At 35.4% G+C, this 15,989-nt stretch overlaps 1 protein-coding gene across 2 annotated transcripts in view; it reads right to left on the reverse strand.

The window, feature by feature from the left end:
* LOC115451128 (transcription factor AP-2-epsilon) overlaps nt 1-15,989 on the reverse strand; it is a 69,613-nt gene that overhangs the window by 8,812 nt on the left and 44,812 nt on the right. For both annotated transcript variants that reach the window (XM_037442757.1, XM_037442764.1), the window contains 5 exons: nt 14,709-14,855; nt 14,270-14,428; nt 11,000-11,113; nt 10,041-10,095; nt 5,827-6,016 (listed from right to left, as the gene is read on the reverse strand). In XM_037442757.1, coding sequence (XP_037298654.1) covers nt 5,827-6,016; nt 10,041-10,095; nt 11,000-11,113; nt 14,270-14,428; nt 14,709-14,855 — 665 coding nt within the window. The remainder of the gene's footprint in view (nt 1-5,826; nt 6,017-10,040; nt 10,096-10,999; nt 11,114-14,269; nt 14,429-14,708; nt 14,856-15,989) is intronic.

Below are 15,989 nucleotides of genomic sequence, written 5' to 3' on the forward strand. Positions count from 1 at the left end.
AAAGTGTAATTTTGCCGATGTGACAAATTCACTTATAGTAGTAGTAGATTAGGGCGAACTTTTTATTTTGTTCGATATTTAAACGTTTTTTTAAATCCATAGTTCGAGTAACTTCAATAAAGTGTTATTTTCAAGAAATATGTGATTTCTTTTAGTAATACAATGTCAAAATGACCCAGTATATGTAAAATAGGTATTACAAACTACAGATTCATTTTCACATTACTTAGCACATTCCTTGGATGTTTTAAACCATCCCGAACTCACTTACAAATCTATTGAACGAAGAATAACAATCATTCGGATATTCTTATGACTAGTTCAATAGTACCGTATCTATTAAAGTCGGAATGAGACGGTTGCCTCACAATGGATGTCGCAACCGGCATGCGAAGGTTTTGACATGTTCTTTTGTCAAACGGCTTCGTTTAAAGAACTTTTGTGCTACCAGTGTGTTCTGCGACATAAAATATATCTAAATAAGTCCCAAAATGTGGCGATAACCTAGTTGGGAGTGGAATCAGCCGAGACGAATGTTCGCAAGTTAAAAACGCAAGGGTATCTCTGACTTTTCTAAAGTTATGTGTGTTTTCTTTGTAAATTATAGTGAGCTTTAACGGTGAAGGAATACATCGTGAGCAAACCTGTGTACTTGAGAAGTTTTCTATAAGAATTATGAGGGTATGTGAAGTCTGCCGCGGATGTGAAATCCTCACAGGTCAGTGTGGTGGACTAAGATCTCCTACCTCTTAGTAGTAGGGGAAGCCCGTGCCCAGCAGGGGGAAAATATTTAATATACGCCTATATTATGATTATATAGTTCCTATGGTTGTCTTGAATAATGTTTGTAGTGTCATATGGCTATGAAAATCGAAAAATAATATTTGGTTTTCAGGGATAACACGTAGTCACTCGATGGTTTTTGTGACAAAGATTAGAGTCGATGTTGTACTATTGAAGTACTTTTTGAATCCTTTGGGAATAAATACTGAGAGGTTGATATCACATTTTAATGGTAAAGCACTAAGCAGTATAGTTTTCTATCAAAATGTAATCAATGCAATAATGGGAAACAGTAGATTACATATTAATTGTAAAAAAAAAATCATTCGATAAAGTAATTTCGTATAAATATAGCTTCATAGATCATAAAGAGAGAGATAAATACGACAATGGTACTGGTAAGAAGTCGAACGAATTAATTATCAACCCACTCTTTAATAAACGGCGAGTGAGTCTTGCGTAGTCTGGTACGTCAGAAGCTAACAAGTGACCCGAAGAACTAGTTCGCGACTTATCCTTAAACCGGTTGAAGAGATGTTGCATAATATTCTTCTTATTGATCAATATTCAGTATCGACAATGCGTAAGAGCAATCGGTGATTGGACGGCTTGACATTTAAAGGACCAGGAGAGAGTGAGAAGTTAGTTTTTATGTTTGGAATGAAGATTTTTGTTCTGGAATATTATAAGTGTACTCAATTATTTAAGTCTTCTTGAGTTTTTTGACTACGTCGGGGACGTAGTTGTAATCCGTACGCAGTACGAGTGCGGCTACGGCGCTGAGGTCCTGGGTCTGAATCCCAGGTTGGGCCAAAAATAATTGTGAGTGGGTTGTTCCATTAAAACACAATTACTCAGTCGCATCCCGGAGTTAGGAAGTTGGCGGTATGATACCCCCGTGCCTCGGAAAGCACGTAAAGCCGTTGGTCCTGCGGCTGATTTCTCTCCGGTCATGTTGGATTGCCGTCTATCCGGACCATAAGTGTGAAAACGAGAGTTCACCTGTGTATTGTGCACCCACTTGTGCATATCTCCTGCGTACTTGGCTGATCTCCGCTGAGATTGGCCGCCATGACCGAAATTCGGTTAGGAGGGATTCATTTCAAATTATTTAAGTTTCCGTTGTCATAATATTTGCAATGGTAAGTTAAGGCAAGGCGAAAAATATTATAAAAAAATATCATTCTATAGGTAGGTATGTACTCTTTCTTGATAAAAGTACCGTGACATTCAAACTAAATTAAATTAATGATTTTTCGCGTGAGTGAAGTATCGCGATTGATCAACTGTCCATCACTGATCCCTATCTAATATAAGATAATCGAACCGCTTTCTATGACACATATTTAATATTTAGTAGGTACACATAGAAGACATAACAAAAAAAAAAAACAGTTTTTATGTTTAAATGGAATAATATTTGAAAATAGAATTATTTGTAAGCATCGGTTGTAAGCATTTAAAATATCTATAAATTTATCAACAATTTAATTATGGAACATGCTATTTTTCAATATCTTGTAAAGTTTAAATTCAGTGGTCCCCGTAAATTGTCGTCGCAAAATACACTTATATTGTCAGCGGTTTTAAAATGTATTAAATTTCCACAACAATTACCGTGGAAATGTGAAATATTTGAATTTCCAAACAGTTGCGGCAGCTGTCGGTCGGCCATTATTGTAACGGTGTTGCCATGCAAAAGAAGTGGAGCTAAATTAAATTATACAATGTGTTGTCTGTATGTTTTCAGACAGTATAATTGCTGTTGACTTTATGAAGTCCACAGCGAAATACTTTAAATGTATCCATGAATTTAACATGTTTGTAATTTGGTGTCCATTATAAATAATATTCTTTGGTTTTTATAAAAAAATAAATAATAAATGTTTCGATTGATGCAGTGGAGCTACGCTTAAAGATATGTTAATGAATATTTTTATTTTTCTTCACGTCTTGTATATTTAGCCAAAGTCAACTTGCTGCAAACATTAATATTTTTGGTTGCTTGGCTTGAACTCGCACAGTATTTTAATGTATTCTTTAGACTGACAAAAGTAGGAAAACAATTTGAGTTAGAATTAAAGAAGAATTATTACTTATATTGAATATTGAAAAAGCACTTTTTTAAAATGTATTGTTTATCAATCAATCACATCTATCATGACAGTGCATAATTTAGAATTCTTTTTTAAATATTAAAATTCACGAAGCAAACCCACGCACGGTCACTAGTCCATCAATGCCGCAGTATACGGCGGTTGCAGCGGGTTGAAGTGGTAATGGCGGCAATTACACCGCCACTATGTACCGATGATGCGCCATTTATCGCGTTCTAAATTCAATTTTAAAATGCACCCGCCTTGTCGTACGCCGTTTATGAAGTTTTTATTTTATTTTACCAGCCATTATTGTTTCGTGTTCGCGTTAGAATGTGTAGATTAAGTTCCTTTGCCTGTTTCTTTATTAAGATGGTTACGGAAATTGCTGTATTATCGTACTGGTAAAAGAAAGTAGCTGCCATTTTGACTTTTAGCAGCGATGAACACATTAAAATGTTGCAAAATCAATTCCAATGCAATTTGAAAACATAATTTGAGCAGACTTTCGTACGTAACTGCGAAATAATGTCTCTCATGATCACGTACCAACTAGGATGTGCCCAATGACTTCACACGTCGGGCCCGCCTCTCATTACCGACTGGCTTTAGTCAAATAATTGGATTTTTTCTACAAATCATGACCCGACAGATATTTTTTGCCATTGCTTTCTGTAATGGTTACAAAGTGAACGCGATAGTCGGTCTGTGTGTTGTGACGTCATTGGTTACTGTTTATTTTCATGTGTAATTTTAGAAAAACTTTTTTTCAAGCTAGCTATGTTTTTATTACTATAGTGATTTAGAAAAAAAAATACTTACTTTACTTTATTGATTGTCTGTAAGAAATAAAGTGATTAGAATTCTTTAGAAAAGTGTTAAATAAAAAATAAAATATTTTCTATCTGCAATAAAACGTAGAGACTATCATTTATACAAATATTAGATTGAAACTATTTAAAATGATCTAGTCTACCAAGTCATTCGGAATGCAGTTAAGATACTTGTCATATTAGAATACATAATTAAGAGTGATCGGTACTCGTGTATCGTTTAAAGAAGCAAATTAAATTTTAATGTTCTACGGACACCACACAAGCTGACCACTAAAAAACGGCCCGATGAAACCAATGTAAAGGAACAGATGGCAAAAACCTATCTAGGATCTAGATAAAAAGTCCAGATACACCGAGCTAGCCACAATGAACTAGAATACCGGGCAATTATATTAAATAAACACGACAAAGGAAACGCGGTATACGTACATCGTAAAGAAAACCGCGACTAATTTTAACAAAAAAATATCTTAACAATTATTAAAATGGAATAGTTTTTTATTCGCGCATAGACGTCTTTATAGCTCGTTGTGGTGTGGCCAGAGCAAAAAAATATGTGAAAAATGGTAGAAAATTAAGTAGATATACGATGAATGGTGAATATTTGTAATTTAGCAGTTTTTGTTTGCGATCACTTTTACTATGAAATTGCGCGGTAATATGTCTAGTAGATTTCATTTACTTTGTGTAAAAAACTTTACTCTCCAATTCAGAAATTACATAAAGTGGTGAAAGTTGAATTAAATAAATTATGTATCGGCTATTGTTGAATAATTTATCAAGAATGTATTCATGTAGGTTGCTGTTGGTAATAAACTCTATTTTATAACGTTTTCCTTTAGCAAACTTGCATGTCTCTATACTTTAATTTTGGACTAGTTTCTTATTTCTTACTATATTTCTCACACAGGTCTTAAAGTAAGTTTTATTTGTCAATATACTTTAAATATAGCCTCTTTAATTCAGCACATTTTATTCATAGGCCAACACATCGTGAGAGGTAATTATGTTGTAAAATCGTCGATAGCGGTAATAATGAACGCATTATGTTAAATTATCATTAAACTACGCATATATTGTGAGAGATGAACTGCTAATAACCGGCCGATAGACTATCTCACTATATTTATTTATAGTAATTATTTTAAACTTAGGCTTGGCATTATGTTTTTTTTGTTTGTTATTGTTTTTATAATTGTTTCGAGCTGAGGCCTTACATTTTTATTCTATAATTTAATTAATGTTTTATTAATGATTATTACGGGGCTTCGGTTCGCTTTTTTATTAAGTCATAAAAATGGATGCATCTTTAAGTTTGGGTATTATTTTTATGCTGGAAATTTTGGTAACATATTAAAGCAACACATTTATCAGTTAATTATTAAATCAGGAGAACGGACTTATATTGAAATATTTTATAACAAGTACAGTTAATGAATATATGGACGAGAGATATTTTCCTTTGGTCATTCATCAAAATGGTGATTTACTTAATTATGTTGCAAAGTTACCATTTACCATCGTACAGTGTATTATTCTGTCTGAGTTCAAATAAGCATCTTTTTAAACGGCGATGTGACTTCAGTGCCCCTGATGGTAAGTGGTGTAGTATACAAATAGAATGTCGACTCACGAGAGATGACCATGGCCTGGTTGAAAATGTACATGCACATATTGAACCCGGAACGCGAAACAGTTATGTGGGGAACGTCTGCGGCTTATACATCTTATGTTTTTCGCTCAATGGATAATAATAATATCAGCCCTGTATTATATACTGTCCCAATGTTGGGCACGGGCCTCTACTACTGAGAGGAATTAGGCCTTAGTCCACCACGCTGGCCTAGTGCGGGTTGGTAGACTTCACACACCTTCGAAATTCCTATAGACAACTTCCCAGGTGTGCAGGTTTCCTCACGATGTTTTCCTCCACCGTTAAAGCAAGCGATAATTCACAAAGAATACACACACAATTCTTAGAAAAGTCAGAGGTGTGTGCCCTTGAATTTTGAACCTGCGGACGTTCGTCTTGGCAGTCCGTTCCACAACCAACTAGGCTATCGCCGCTCAATAGGTTGTGCTGTACAATTAATAATGTTGTTAACCCTTACCTTCTTAACACTCCGCCGAGTAGCGACGCGTTTAAACACTCTGGGGGTGACAACCTCCTCTGCACCTCTGCTACTGTCACCTTGTACTTGCTGGTGGAAGATAAGAGTGACAGGCGACCGGGCACGGAACAGAACACGTCGTTTGGCGCGCACGACCCCGTACCGCCGAGACCGTCGCGGCCTTTCATTGCTAAAAAAAAGTGTTATTTGAATTTCGAATTTAACTTTTTTTATATACAGACTAGCTTTTGCCCGCGGCTCCGCCCGCGTTTTAAAGTTTTTCAGGCTAAAGTTTTCCGTTATAAAAGTAGTAGTTTCCCGGGAGCCTATGTTCTTCCCAGGGTCTCAAACTGTCTCCATACCATTTTTCATCTTAATACATTGGGTAGTTTTTGAGTTTAACACGTTTAGGCAGACGGATGCAGCGGGGGACTTTGTTTTATAATATATTTTTTAGAACTTTTTAAGAGGAACAATCCCGTCATACATCATTGTTGCACAACTTTAACCGTTTACGTAGCGCACGCAACGGAAGCTCTCAAAACTAATAATTTTTCCCCGTTTTTGCAACATGTTTCATAACTGCTCCGCTCCTATTGGTCATAGCGTGATGACATATAGCCTATAGCACTCCAGGAACAAAGGGCTATCCAACACAAAAAGATTTTTTCAGTTCAAACCGGTAGTTCCTGAGATTAGCCATTACTGCTCCGCTCCTATTGGTCATAGCGTGATGATATATAGCCTATAGCGCTCCACAAATAAAGAGCTATGCAACACAAAACGAATTTTTCAGTTGAAACCGGTAGTTCCTGAGATCAGCCATTACTGCTTCGCTCCTATTGGTCATAGCGTGATGATATATAACTTTGAGCACTCCACAAATAAAGGACTATTCAACACAAAAAGAATTTTTCACTTCGAATCGGTAGTTCCTGAGATTAGCCATTACTGCTCCACTCCTATTGGGTATAGCGTGATGATATATAGCTTATAGCACTCCACAAACAAAGGGCTATCCAACGCAAAAAGAATTTTTCAGTTTGGACCGGTAGTTCCTGAGATTAGCCATTACTGCTCCGCTCCTATTGGGTATAGCGTGATGATATATAGCCTATAGCACTCCACGAACAAAGGGCTATCCAACGCAAAAAGAATTTTTCTGTTTGGACCGGTAGTTCCTGAGATTAGCGCGTTCAAACAAACAAACAAACAAATAAAACAAACTCTTCAGCTTTATATAATAGTATAGATAAATGAGTAGTCGTGGTTAGCAACACGATTAACCTTTAACTTACTTGTCATTACTGGCATAAAGGCGTATTAGAATATTTTTTTGTGTTTTTTAGTGGCAACCCTAAAATCAATAATGCATCGTTTAATTTATTAATAGTAAAATAGATAGGTATATTAGATTAGTGAGGAAATCTTTCATGCTTTTTAATGGAACTTAGCAACCCTAAAATCATTACATAAGGTCATCCTAAAAGTCATTTGAACTACGCTAAGCTATAGCCGACTTTAAATCAAAGCATGGTAAACATGATTTGAGTATGCAGATATTTTTGGGTTGTACAACATTACACTATTTATTATGCTTTTTAAGACGCTCGTCTAGTCAGCGTCGCTACAATCATAGTATCAGCACCATACAGACCTTCGAATTTTAAAACTATGCATGACATGACATTTATTGATGGTCCCACAATGTCTAGATATTATAAAGAAAAGGATATTATCCATTACTGTGGTTATTAAAGTACACAAAGATGACTTTGCAACTACATCGAGAGGTTAATTACTTTAAGATATTATTGTATAGGAAAATTTCCGATACTGTCCGTTGAAGTGAAATGTCCGGTGCCGTTAAATGACTATTCATGCAATATTAGTCCGAAACATAAACTATAACATCGTTGAAACCAGTTAAGCCATCACAACTCTATTATTAAGAGTTGAAAAAGTTGTTAATAATTTAAGTGCGGAAGTCGAAAGTATATTCCATAATGGATTACATTGACGGCTCTCCATTTACTAGTCTAGGCTAGTTTTTATCTTAGCCAACATAAAATATAATTTTGCCCGCAGTAAACATCAAAACGGAATAATATTCTTTGTAATACGAGGCTTGAGACTTGACAAAACGTCACAGTAGGCATAATGCCATAGTCACGAATAAAAAACCCGCGTGATTACAAAATTCCCGCCATCGAAAACCAACAATGGCGCACCTAACAATCAGGGGCACGCCCCAAACATGCCGCTCAGCATGATCACCATTCTTATTGTAATATTTCAATGTGCCAACCCTAATACAATAAACATTAGTGTATCATTAGTCGCGCTGCACTGGCTATTTAACACCCTTGCGAGTTTAAAAAACGAAATGTATTAGCGGCCAATTACAATATGAATAAAGCGAATTGTTACTGGCTTGTAAATTGTTTATGAGAATTGAGAAGTAAAAAAATATATTTTTGGTATGACGATCGTTTTATTCGAATTTTAAAATCTGAGCTGGCATTGCTGCAGGCTCCGTTCACTCTTCGTAGTTTTTGTACAAATACAGACATTAGCAGTTGTTTAGTGGCATCGAATTTTGAATGTAAATCACATAAGAGATATATTTAAAGTTTCCTAACATGAAATGCAATCAAAATCTTCAGAAACTTATACGCGGAATTTAATATGACTTTTTTATAAATTATAATAGGTAAATCGATTACTTGTCGATCACTCGGTATTATCGAATGATAGCTTTAATAGCGACAAATGAAACGTTTCTACGAAATTCTACAGGAAGGCAATTAACGTCTGTAACTATTGTTGTACAGATACACAAGAAATACAAGTCTATTTCTTTTTTTGTCTTTTTAAGACATGATAAACAAAGGCTTCTGTTTTTTGATAATGCAATCTACACCAGTGGACCACAAATTACTTTTCGATGTGTTCTTTATTTAGTTTTCAAGCTAATGAAAGAACGATTAGTATTCACATCACCTTTGAAAAAAAAACTGCATCAGTATCGGTCCATTCTTTTAGGAGTGACGATGACACAGACATATAAGTACGTAAATAGATCTTAAACTTATAACACTCCTCTTTTTCCGTCGGAGGTTAAACAACAAAGCATTTTTTTTTAAGAATAACAATACTTCTTTAACAGCGCTGATAGATTTAATGAAAAGAAGGTAAGTAACCTTATTGAGACTCGGCAGATGACATGCAACATTTAAATTTAGAACGTTAGTCCTTTTGCAACAGACGTCATTTTCTAAATTAAAAATCGAACGGAACAGCCAGCCGGTCTATTCAAATATCGTTTGATTGATCGTTACTTTTATTTCTGTGATATTGATTCATTCGTCCGGTGTACGGAGATGCTTTTTTTTTCTATCTACTTAGATACATGTACGATAAGTGGTGGGAGGCCTAATTACAGTTTTATCAACGCGGGTCATCTGTGCCCGGCTAACAATAAAAATGTTTGATATGTTAATAATATGTAGTTATACTATCGGATCGGATGTTCGTGCGATTTAAATTACATACGGGAGTGGTAACGTCAGACGGGAAAGATAGTTTTAGACTTATGACAGGTTAAGGTCGGTTTTGGGAATATTATGACGTTTTGTGACTTGATTGAAAGGGTTAAATGGATATTTTGAAAATCTATCGCGTGTCCAAGATATGAGATAATATATCTAAAAATAAATTGATTTATTGCGAATTTGATCACTCTATAATATTCTTAAGATTAAATTCATTGCTGAAAGTTTTAAGCTCGTAATGAAACTTCGTTAAAACTCTTAAATAAATTATAATTGTTCAAATGAAAATTCTGTCGATAAATAAAACGATTGACATAAATCCAATATCGATTCCAAGTTCAAAATTTAAATCAATTGCACTGACCGTACTTCGCAGCCGATGAGTCGACAAAAAGTACCGCATCGTTTAGTTACCGCCAGACACCACTAATTTCCTTCGTTTATTAATGTTTATTTTGTCCGCGAATGTGGCAGTACATAATTATGGCATAAAGGCTATGTTAAAAATAATGCTTAGCCATTGATAACTTCTTTTTAAAATAACGATTTATATATTTTATAAATAATATTGTAATCGCACAATAACTTAGTAAAGAGTAGCTTTTTGGTTATTAAAATATTCAAAAAAAGAACACAAAAAATACAGTCTATGGTACTCACTTTTTAATAAAGGAATGTCCGTCATAAAGCCAGTCGTATCGTCCATCGTTGCATTCTAAAATAAAAAAAGTTTTTTTATTACCAATATTATCGAATGTTATCAATATGAATTTTTACGAGGAATCCCGTCTCGTCTCCCGATTTTAATTTACTGCGGATTATTAAATTCTGGACATTGCTGGCCATTATTTTGTCCATATTGGTTTAACATATTAAATTTTTAAGAAATGTTTATTTGCACTTCGTAAAAGCATTTTATACAATAGTATTTAGTTCGTATTTTTATTTAATATTGATAATTTATAAATCCTTGGATATTTTGAGCAGCAAAAATGTATCTTAGTACCAAAATATTTGTACCTACTTTTAGTTGATAATATTTTTTTTGTAACTACTAAAATTCCAATGAATAATTTACGTATGCTTTTTATAGATTAAATTATTTTGGTTCGTTTATAAGTTTACAGTCTAACATATCTTTAAACTGTACTATATATTATTACATTATATTATAGTGTAATAATATTGAAGGGGAGCTACATCATAGTTAATATATAGATGGGCCAGCTAGTATTATCGCTGAAAATTGTGATAGTATTTTCTAACAACCCCGTATCCTTATCAAATGTAAGTAAAGCTCTAATTCCCTCTTCCTTGCTGACGTAAGCATAGGTATAATGTTTACAAAAGTAGTCTAAATATTTTTTTATTATTTATCAAAAACTCATTAAATATGCTGATGTAATCACTGTTCAGATCACCCGTATCATCTAAAATTCCCTCAAAAAAGCTCTTCTTTAGTGCTTATGTTAAACTTGAACGGCCTTTAATCATCTTGTCGATTTCGAGATTTCCCGAAACCCAGAAACTCATCTCTAATACGTAAAACTAGAATGGCCAGTAACTATCTAGCCAATTTCGAGATTTCTCGCAACTCAGAAACCCCTAATTTGACTCACCGGCGTCTCCTCAGTGGAGTGTAGCGCGTGGTGCAGAGCGAGCTCGTGCTGTTCCCGCGCGCCGTAGTCCGCGCGTCGCTCACCACCGCCGTAGCTGAAGCCGCCGTGCGATAACTAGGGAATAGCGGTCTTATAGAGACTAAGGGTCAATTTAGGATGGCAGGTTTACAAGTTGTAAGTCTTAGGTTTACTTGATAGTAGTCAGTGACGTAGCGTTGTTGTGGTGGAGGCGTAAAATGCGTAAAATAAAGCCTTATGGTAATTTTTTAAACTTATGTCAGGGTGACTAGAGTTCTTATTTGTTCAAATTACCTCCTTTTTTGCTCACTTGCTGCCTTGTGTGGACGAATTTTGGGTTAGCACCGGGTGGCAAGAGCCGACGCTACAGCATTACTACTCTACCTTTTTACTTGTCTGATCTTATAAACCTACTACGTAATAAATTGTATTTGCGGTTTGAGTGTACCAACATAATTTTCTTAATTCCTGATACTATTATCAAATACCAAGAATACTAGCTAAAACTACTCGATACTCCACAAACTCGAAAATAATGTATCAACATAAAACTATATTTTCCGATCGCATAAAGCGATCCATTGACAATGGTAGATCTCCGCGTGGTCCTCCGAGCCGGAACATTAGCGAGTTAATCTGGTAAAGTGGCCGCTAACGTCCCGGCGTATTGTGAGCGGAAAATATGATGCCTATAGAATTTGTGCTGTTATTCAAGTTGATTGTGTTGTGTTCGATTTTTGAAATAGATTCGTAGCGATGTTTCGAATTGTAAAAGTATTAACCGTTCGCAGTTTATTATTGTTCCATTTTTAAATAGTAAGAAATATTTTTTTATTTTATCGATTTCTTAATATGATAACTTAACGCGTTTTTTTTAACAAATATTCCAAAGTTTTAAATCGGTGTAAACTTTAATACATTGTAATTACTATACAGACTCGAATCCAATACAATGCTAACACGAGCAATAAAACAGAAGTGCTTAGCATTGTCCGATAAATTTGATCACAAAAATTTTATTACGTCATTTGACCATTCAGTTTAGTTTTATTTCACAAAAAAAAATCGATCAAAACAAAAATGAACTAAATAACGTTGACATATAATTGATTTTACTTCCGTTCAGTCAATGTCTTGCGTGACAGATATCGACATGCCATCTAGTACACCTATAAGTGTACCAGAACTGTGCACAAGTTATTCAATCTTATTCACACGGTGCTTTAGTTGACAAACACTTTTATTAATAATAAAGTACCTAATTATCAAAGGTAATACGAAATAAAATATTCAAAACGTTGACATATCAATCGATGTGTTCTAGTTCTGCCTAATGTCAATGTCATCGGTGACAGATCTCGACACGCCATCTTGTTCATCCGTAGGAGCATGCGCGACTCTTTGTAACAAGTGTACCGGAACTGTGCACGAGTTAAGTCTTGTTCACACGCTTGTACTTTAGTTAGCTTTTTAATTATGAAATTTTTTTTTGTTATATTACGATTACAAAAAGCGACTTTATTGTACCCACATTTTTATTTATTTATTCATGTGGAAGACTAACAGCTATAAGTAATTTTAACAATGGTGTAGTAGAATTGAAAGCTAATTATAAGTCTTCACTTATAGTAACAGGTTATAAATACTAATTCTATCGCCAATTAATAAAATTTGTTTTGAGAAAAAAATAATTTATTTTTATAAATGCTACACTGTTAACAATTGTATAGAATTATTAAAAATCAAACGTTAATTCTGAGTTCTAATTTATTTTTCTTAAGGTCGAACCTCAAGCCCCATTTTCCATACATTTCGATCGATAAGAAAAATAAAAATCAAACATTAATTTTGAGTTCCAATTTATTTATCTTAAATCGATAGAAAGAAACGAATGCGTGCATAGAAATGGAATTCAGAGCAATAACATTTGGATTTACCACTCGCGCAGAACTAAATATAGCATTTTCAGACTATTTACAATCCTGTGACCAATACAAAATAAACAATGATATGATTAAACAGAGTTCAAATTACATTCAAGGGCCACAATATCTAAGATCAATAATATTAGCGAAAATGCGAAACGCGCGCGGCATTCCGGCAACCCTCGCGAAAGAATTCGGTATAGTTCGCTACCCTACAATTTTCGTTATAATTATTACATTATTATAACGGAAACTGTACAGAGAAGTTGGAACAGTTAGAATCAATTTTGAGTATAAAGTCGTCTGAGTATCGACTTCATGGCAAAACCCTTGTGGTTTGCAATTTATTACGAGTTTTAAATATTGTGCAACCGAAAATGTACTACGTACTAGATTTGAACTTGATTTATGTTCAACTGAATTGAACTGTAATCGATTGAAACTGACTTTAGCATGGTGTCAATATTGATGCTTTTGGTTGTGTACGGAGTGGCGCTCATAATATACAAACGCGAGTCTAAGTGCAAACCTGGATATGAATAAAAAGTATTAGTAAAATAAGTAAAGTTATTTGTTGTGCAAGTGAATAAATAGGTTATAACAGTGACGTTTTGGTCGCCATTTTAGTTCAGATTTTGAACGAATAGTTTATATTGACGTTCGTGTCTATAGAATATACGTCAATGTGATACTATTATACTATGCGCTGAATAGAACGGAGTAGAAAGAAATGGAGGAGGCCTTTGCCAAAGTTGGGCAAACAGACCAAGTTGTCACCGACTCGCCAGCATTGTTAGTTTAAGCTGATAATTTAATCTAAAACTATGTGTTTGAATAAAGGCTTATATTATTATAATGTGATACTAGATATCTCAGTGTTCATCCAGTCCACTGTAAGACGTTGATGCTATAGGATATCGCTGTATATAAGTACTATATACATTCTATTATAAGGTCTGATGTTAATAATTATTATTTATGGATAAATGAGATTAGAAATCATCATATTGGTAATAACCAGTAAAGACAATATTCACGGTTCCCCCTTTGTTTGTTTGGGATTGTAGGTTTACGGAAAAAGTCGTAGAATTGAGTGTGTAATAGTGATCTAGCCACATGATAATATCACAAAGTTCCCGTTTGATCAGTATCTCTATGTAGAGTCCGTTCAAAACCTATTAATCTTACTATCTTGCTAATGTTTAAATATCTCGTTAAATGTTCTATTGTTCAGATGCAAACAAAGACGTAAGACGACATTAGTAAGAAGTACGTAAGATAGACTTCGTCGCACATTCTATAACCAACAACAGTAAACGTTACTCACATGGTGCGCGTGTATCGCGTCATGATGGTCGCGGTGGTGGCGCAGATGGGCGTGCGGTTCGTGGTGCGTCACGTGGTGGCGCGGCAGCAGCTGCTGCGGCGCATAGTGCTGCGCGTACTCACCGCCGCCGCCGCCGCCGCCGTACTCCATGCCATGGCTCTGGGGAGGAACGAGGAGTTAGTACCTTATCGATATGCTCACTTCATAATTTATCTAATTTGAAGTTAATTCACATGGCTGCGATGAGCTCCACGCTGACATTAGATTCATAATATTATAATAATAAAGGTACCCACCCAGATGTACTCGTGCAAATATATCAGAATGTTACCGCAAAATGTGGTAAACATGTAACCTGCTTTATCTGGTAGTAATTCCTATCTTAGTATCACCTCTTGGTCTTGGTATATTTGAAATATTGAATCAGTTCATGTGTTACCTGTTGCTGATGATGCGGGCTGGCGGGGTGCGGCGCGGGCGCGAAGGGCGGCGGGAAGTATGGCGGCTGGAAGTCGGCGAGAGACGGCTGTCCGCCACCGCGGAACCCGCCGCCGCCGAGCCCCAATCCGCCGCTGCCCAGCCGCTCCTGAACACAGACAGAATCATCTACTAACGAAAAAATGCTGCTAACGAAAATATACATGCTGCAATTAATGTTAACCAGGATTGCTGCATATGTTGATTATGACCTACCACCAGAATTATTGGTGGTAGGTCTCTCATTTGTGAGTGCACCTGGATAGGAACCACCGCAATGTCTATTTGTGCCGCCACAGTGTGTAGTCGCTGATGTGTTGCGGTTTAAAGGACATTGTCGCCAATGTGACTACTGGACATAATAAGACTTAACATCTCATGTCTCAGGATCATACGAATACCAAACAATACTTTGAAACTCAAGGTGTTGGATGGTGTTTCTGCTGTTTATGGGCGGGCGTCAGGCAAACGGCAAGCTCGTCTCGTCATTCAAAGTAATAGTATAAAAACTTGTATCACACGCGCATACGAATACAAAGCAATACTTTGAAATTCAAGGTGCTGGATGGTGTTTCTGCTGTTTATATAAAAAAAAATATGTTTCACATAAAGCCATTGCTATGTAGACTTCAGTAACTGGCATATATACTAGATTAGTTAAGTGGAACAATCTAGTGGATTGACCGATTGATGCCATGGCGAGTTAAAATTGATGTCATTAAAGTTCTGGAAATTTATATTATGGGATTATTATCGTATTGATGATTGTAGAAGAGTAAGTTTAATTACACACTTAAAATAATTAAAAAGCATAGGTGACAATGAATGCATAAAGCAGCAGACCGAGCTCTGTAGCGTACCTCGGGAGAGGCCTATATCCCGCAGTAGACTACAATAGGCTGATGATGATGATGATAGTGACAATAAATATATACATTTTTTGAGCGTTACGAGCTCATGTTATCATTTACGGGAGGGCCTATATCATGCAGTAGACTGCAACGAGCTGATGCTGATGATGATGATAGTGACAATAAATATATACATTTTGTAGCCTTATAATGTCATTTTATGGTTTACTTTTAACACGCCATTGATTCCCATGTATAACCAAGTCTACGAACGTTTTATGTAGTCAAAAGCAAGACCGAAGAAATAAATCTTATAGGTCATCTTAAACTCACAATGGCGAATGTTCAAATGATCATAAATTTCCAAGAAGATAAATGGATACTACTGATAA

The sequence above is a fragment of the Manduca sexta genome, chromosome 4, assembly GCF_014839805.1.
Source record: "Manduca sexta isolate Smith_Timp_Sample1 chromosome 4, JHU_Msex_v1.0, whole genome shotgun sequence".
NCBI lineage: Eukaryota > Metazoa > Arthropoda > Insecta > Lepidoptera > Sphingidae > Manduca > Manduca sexta.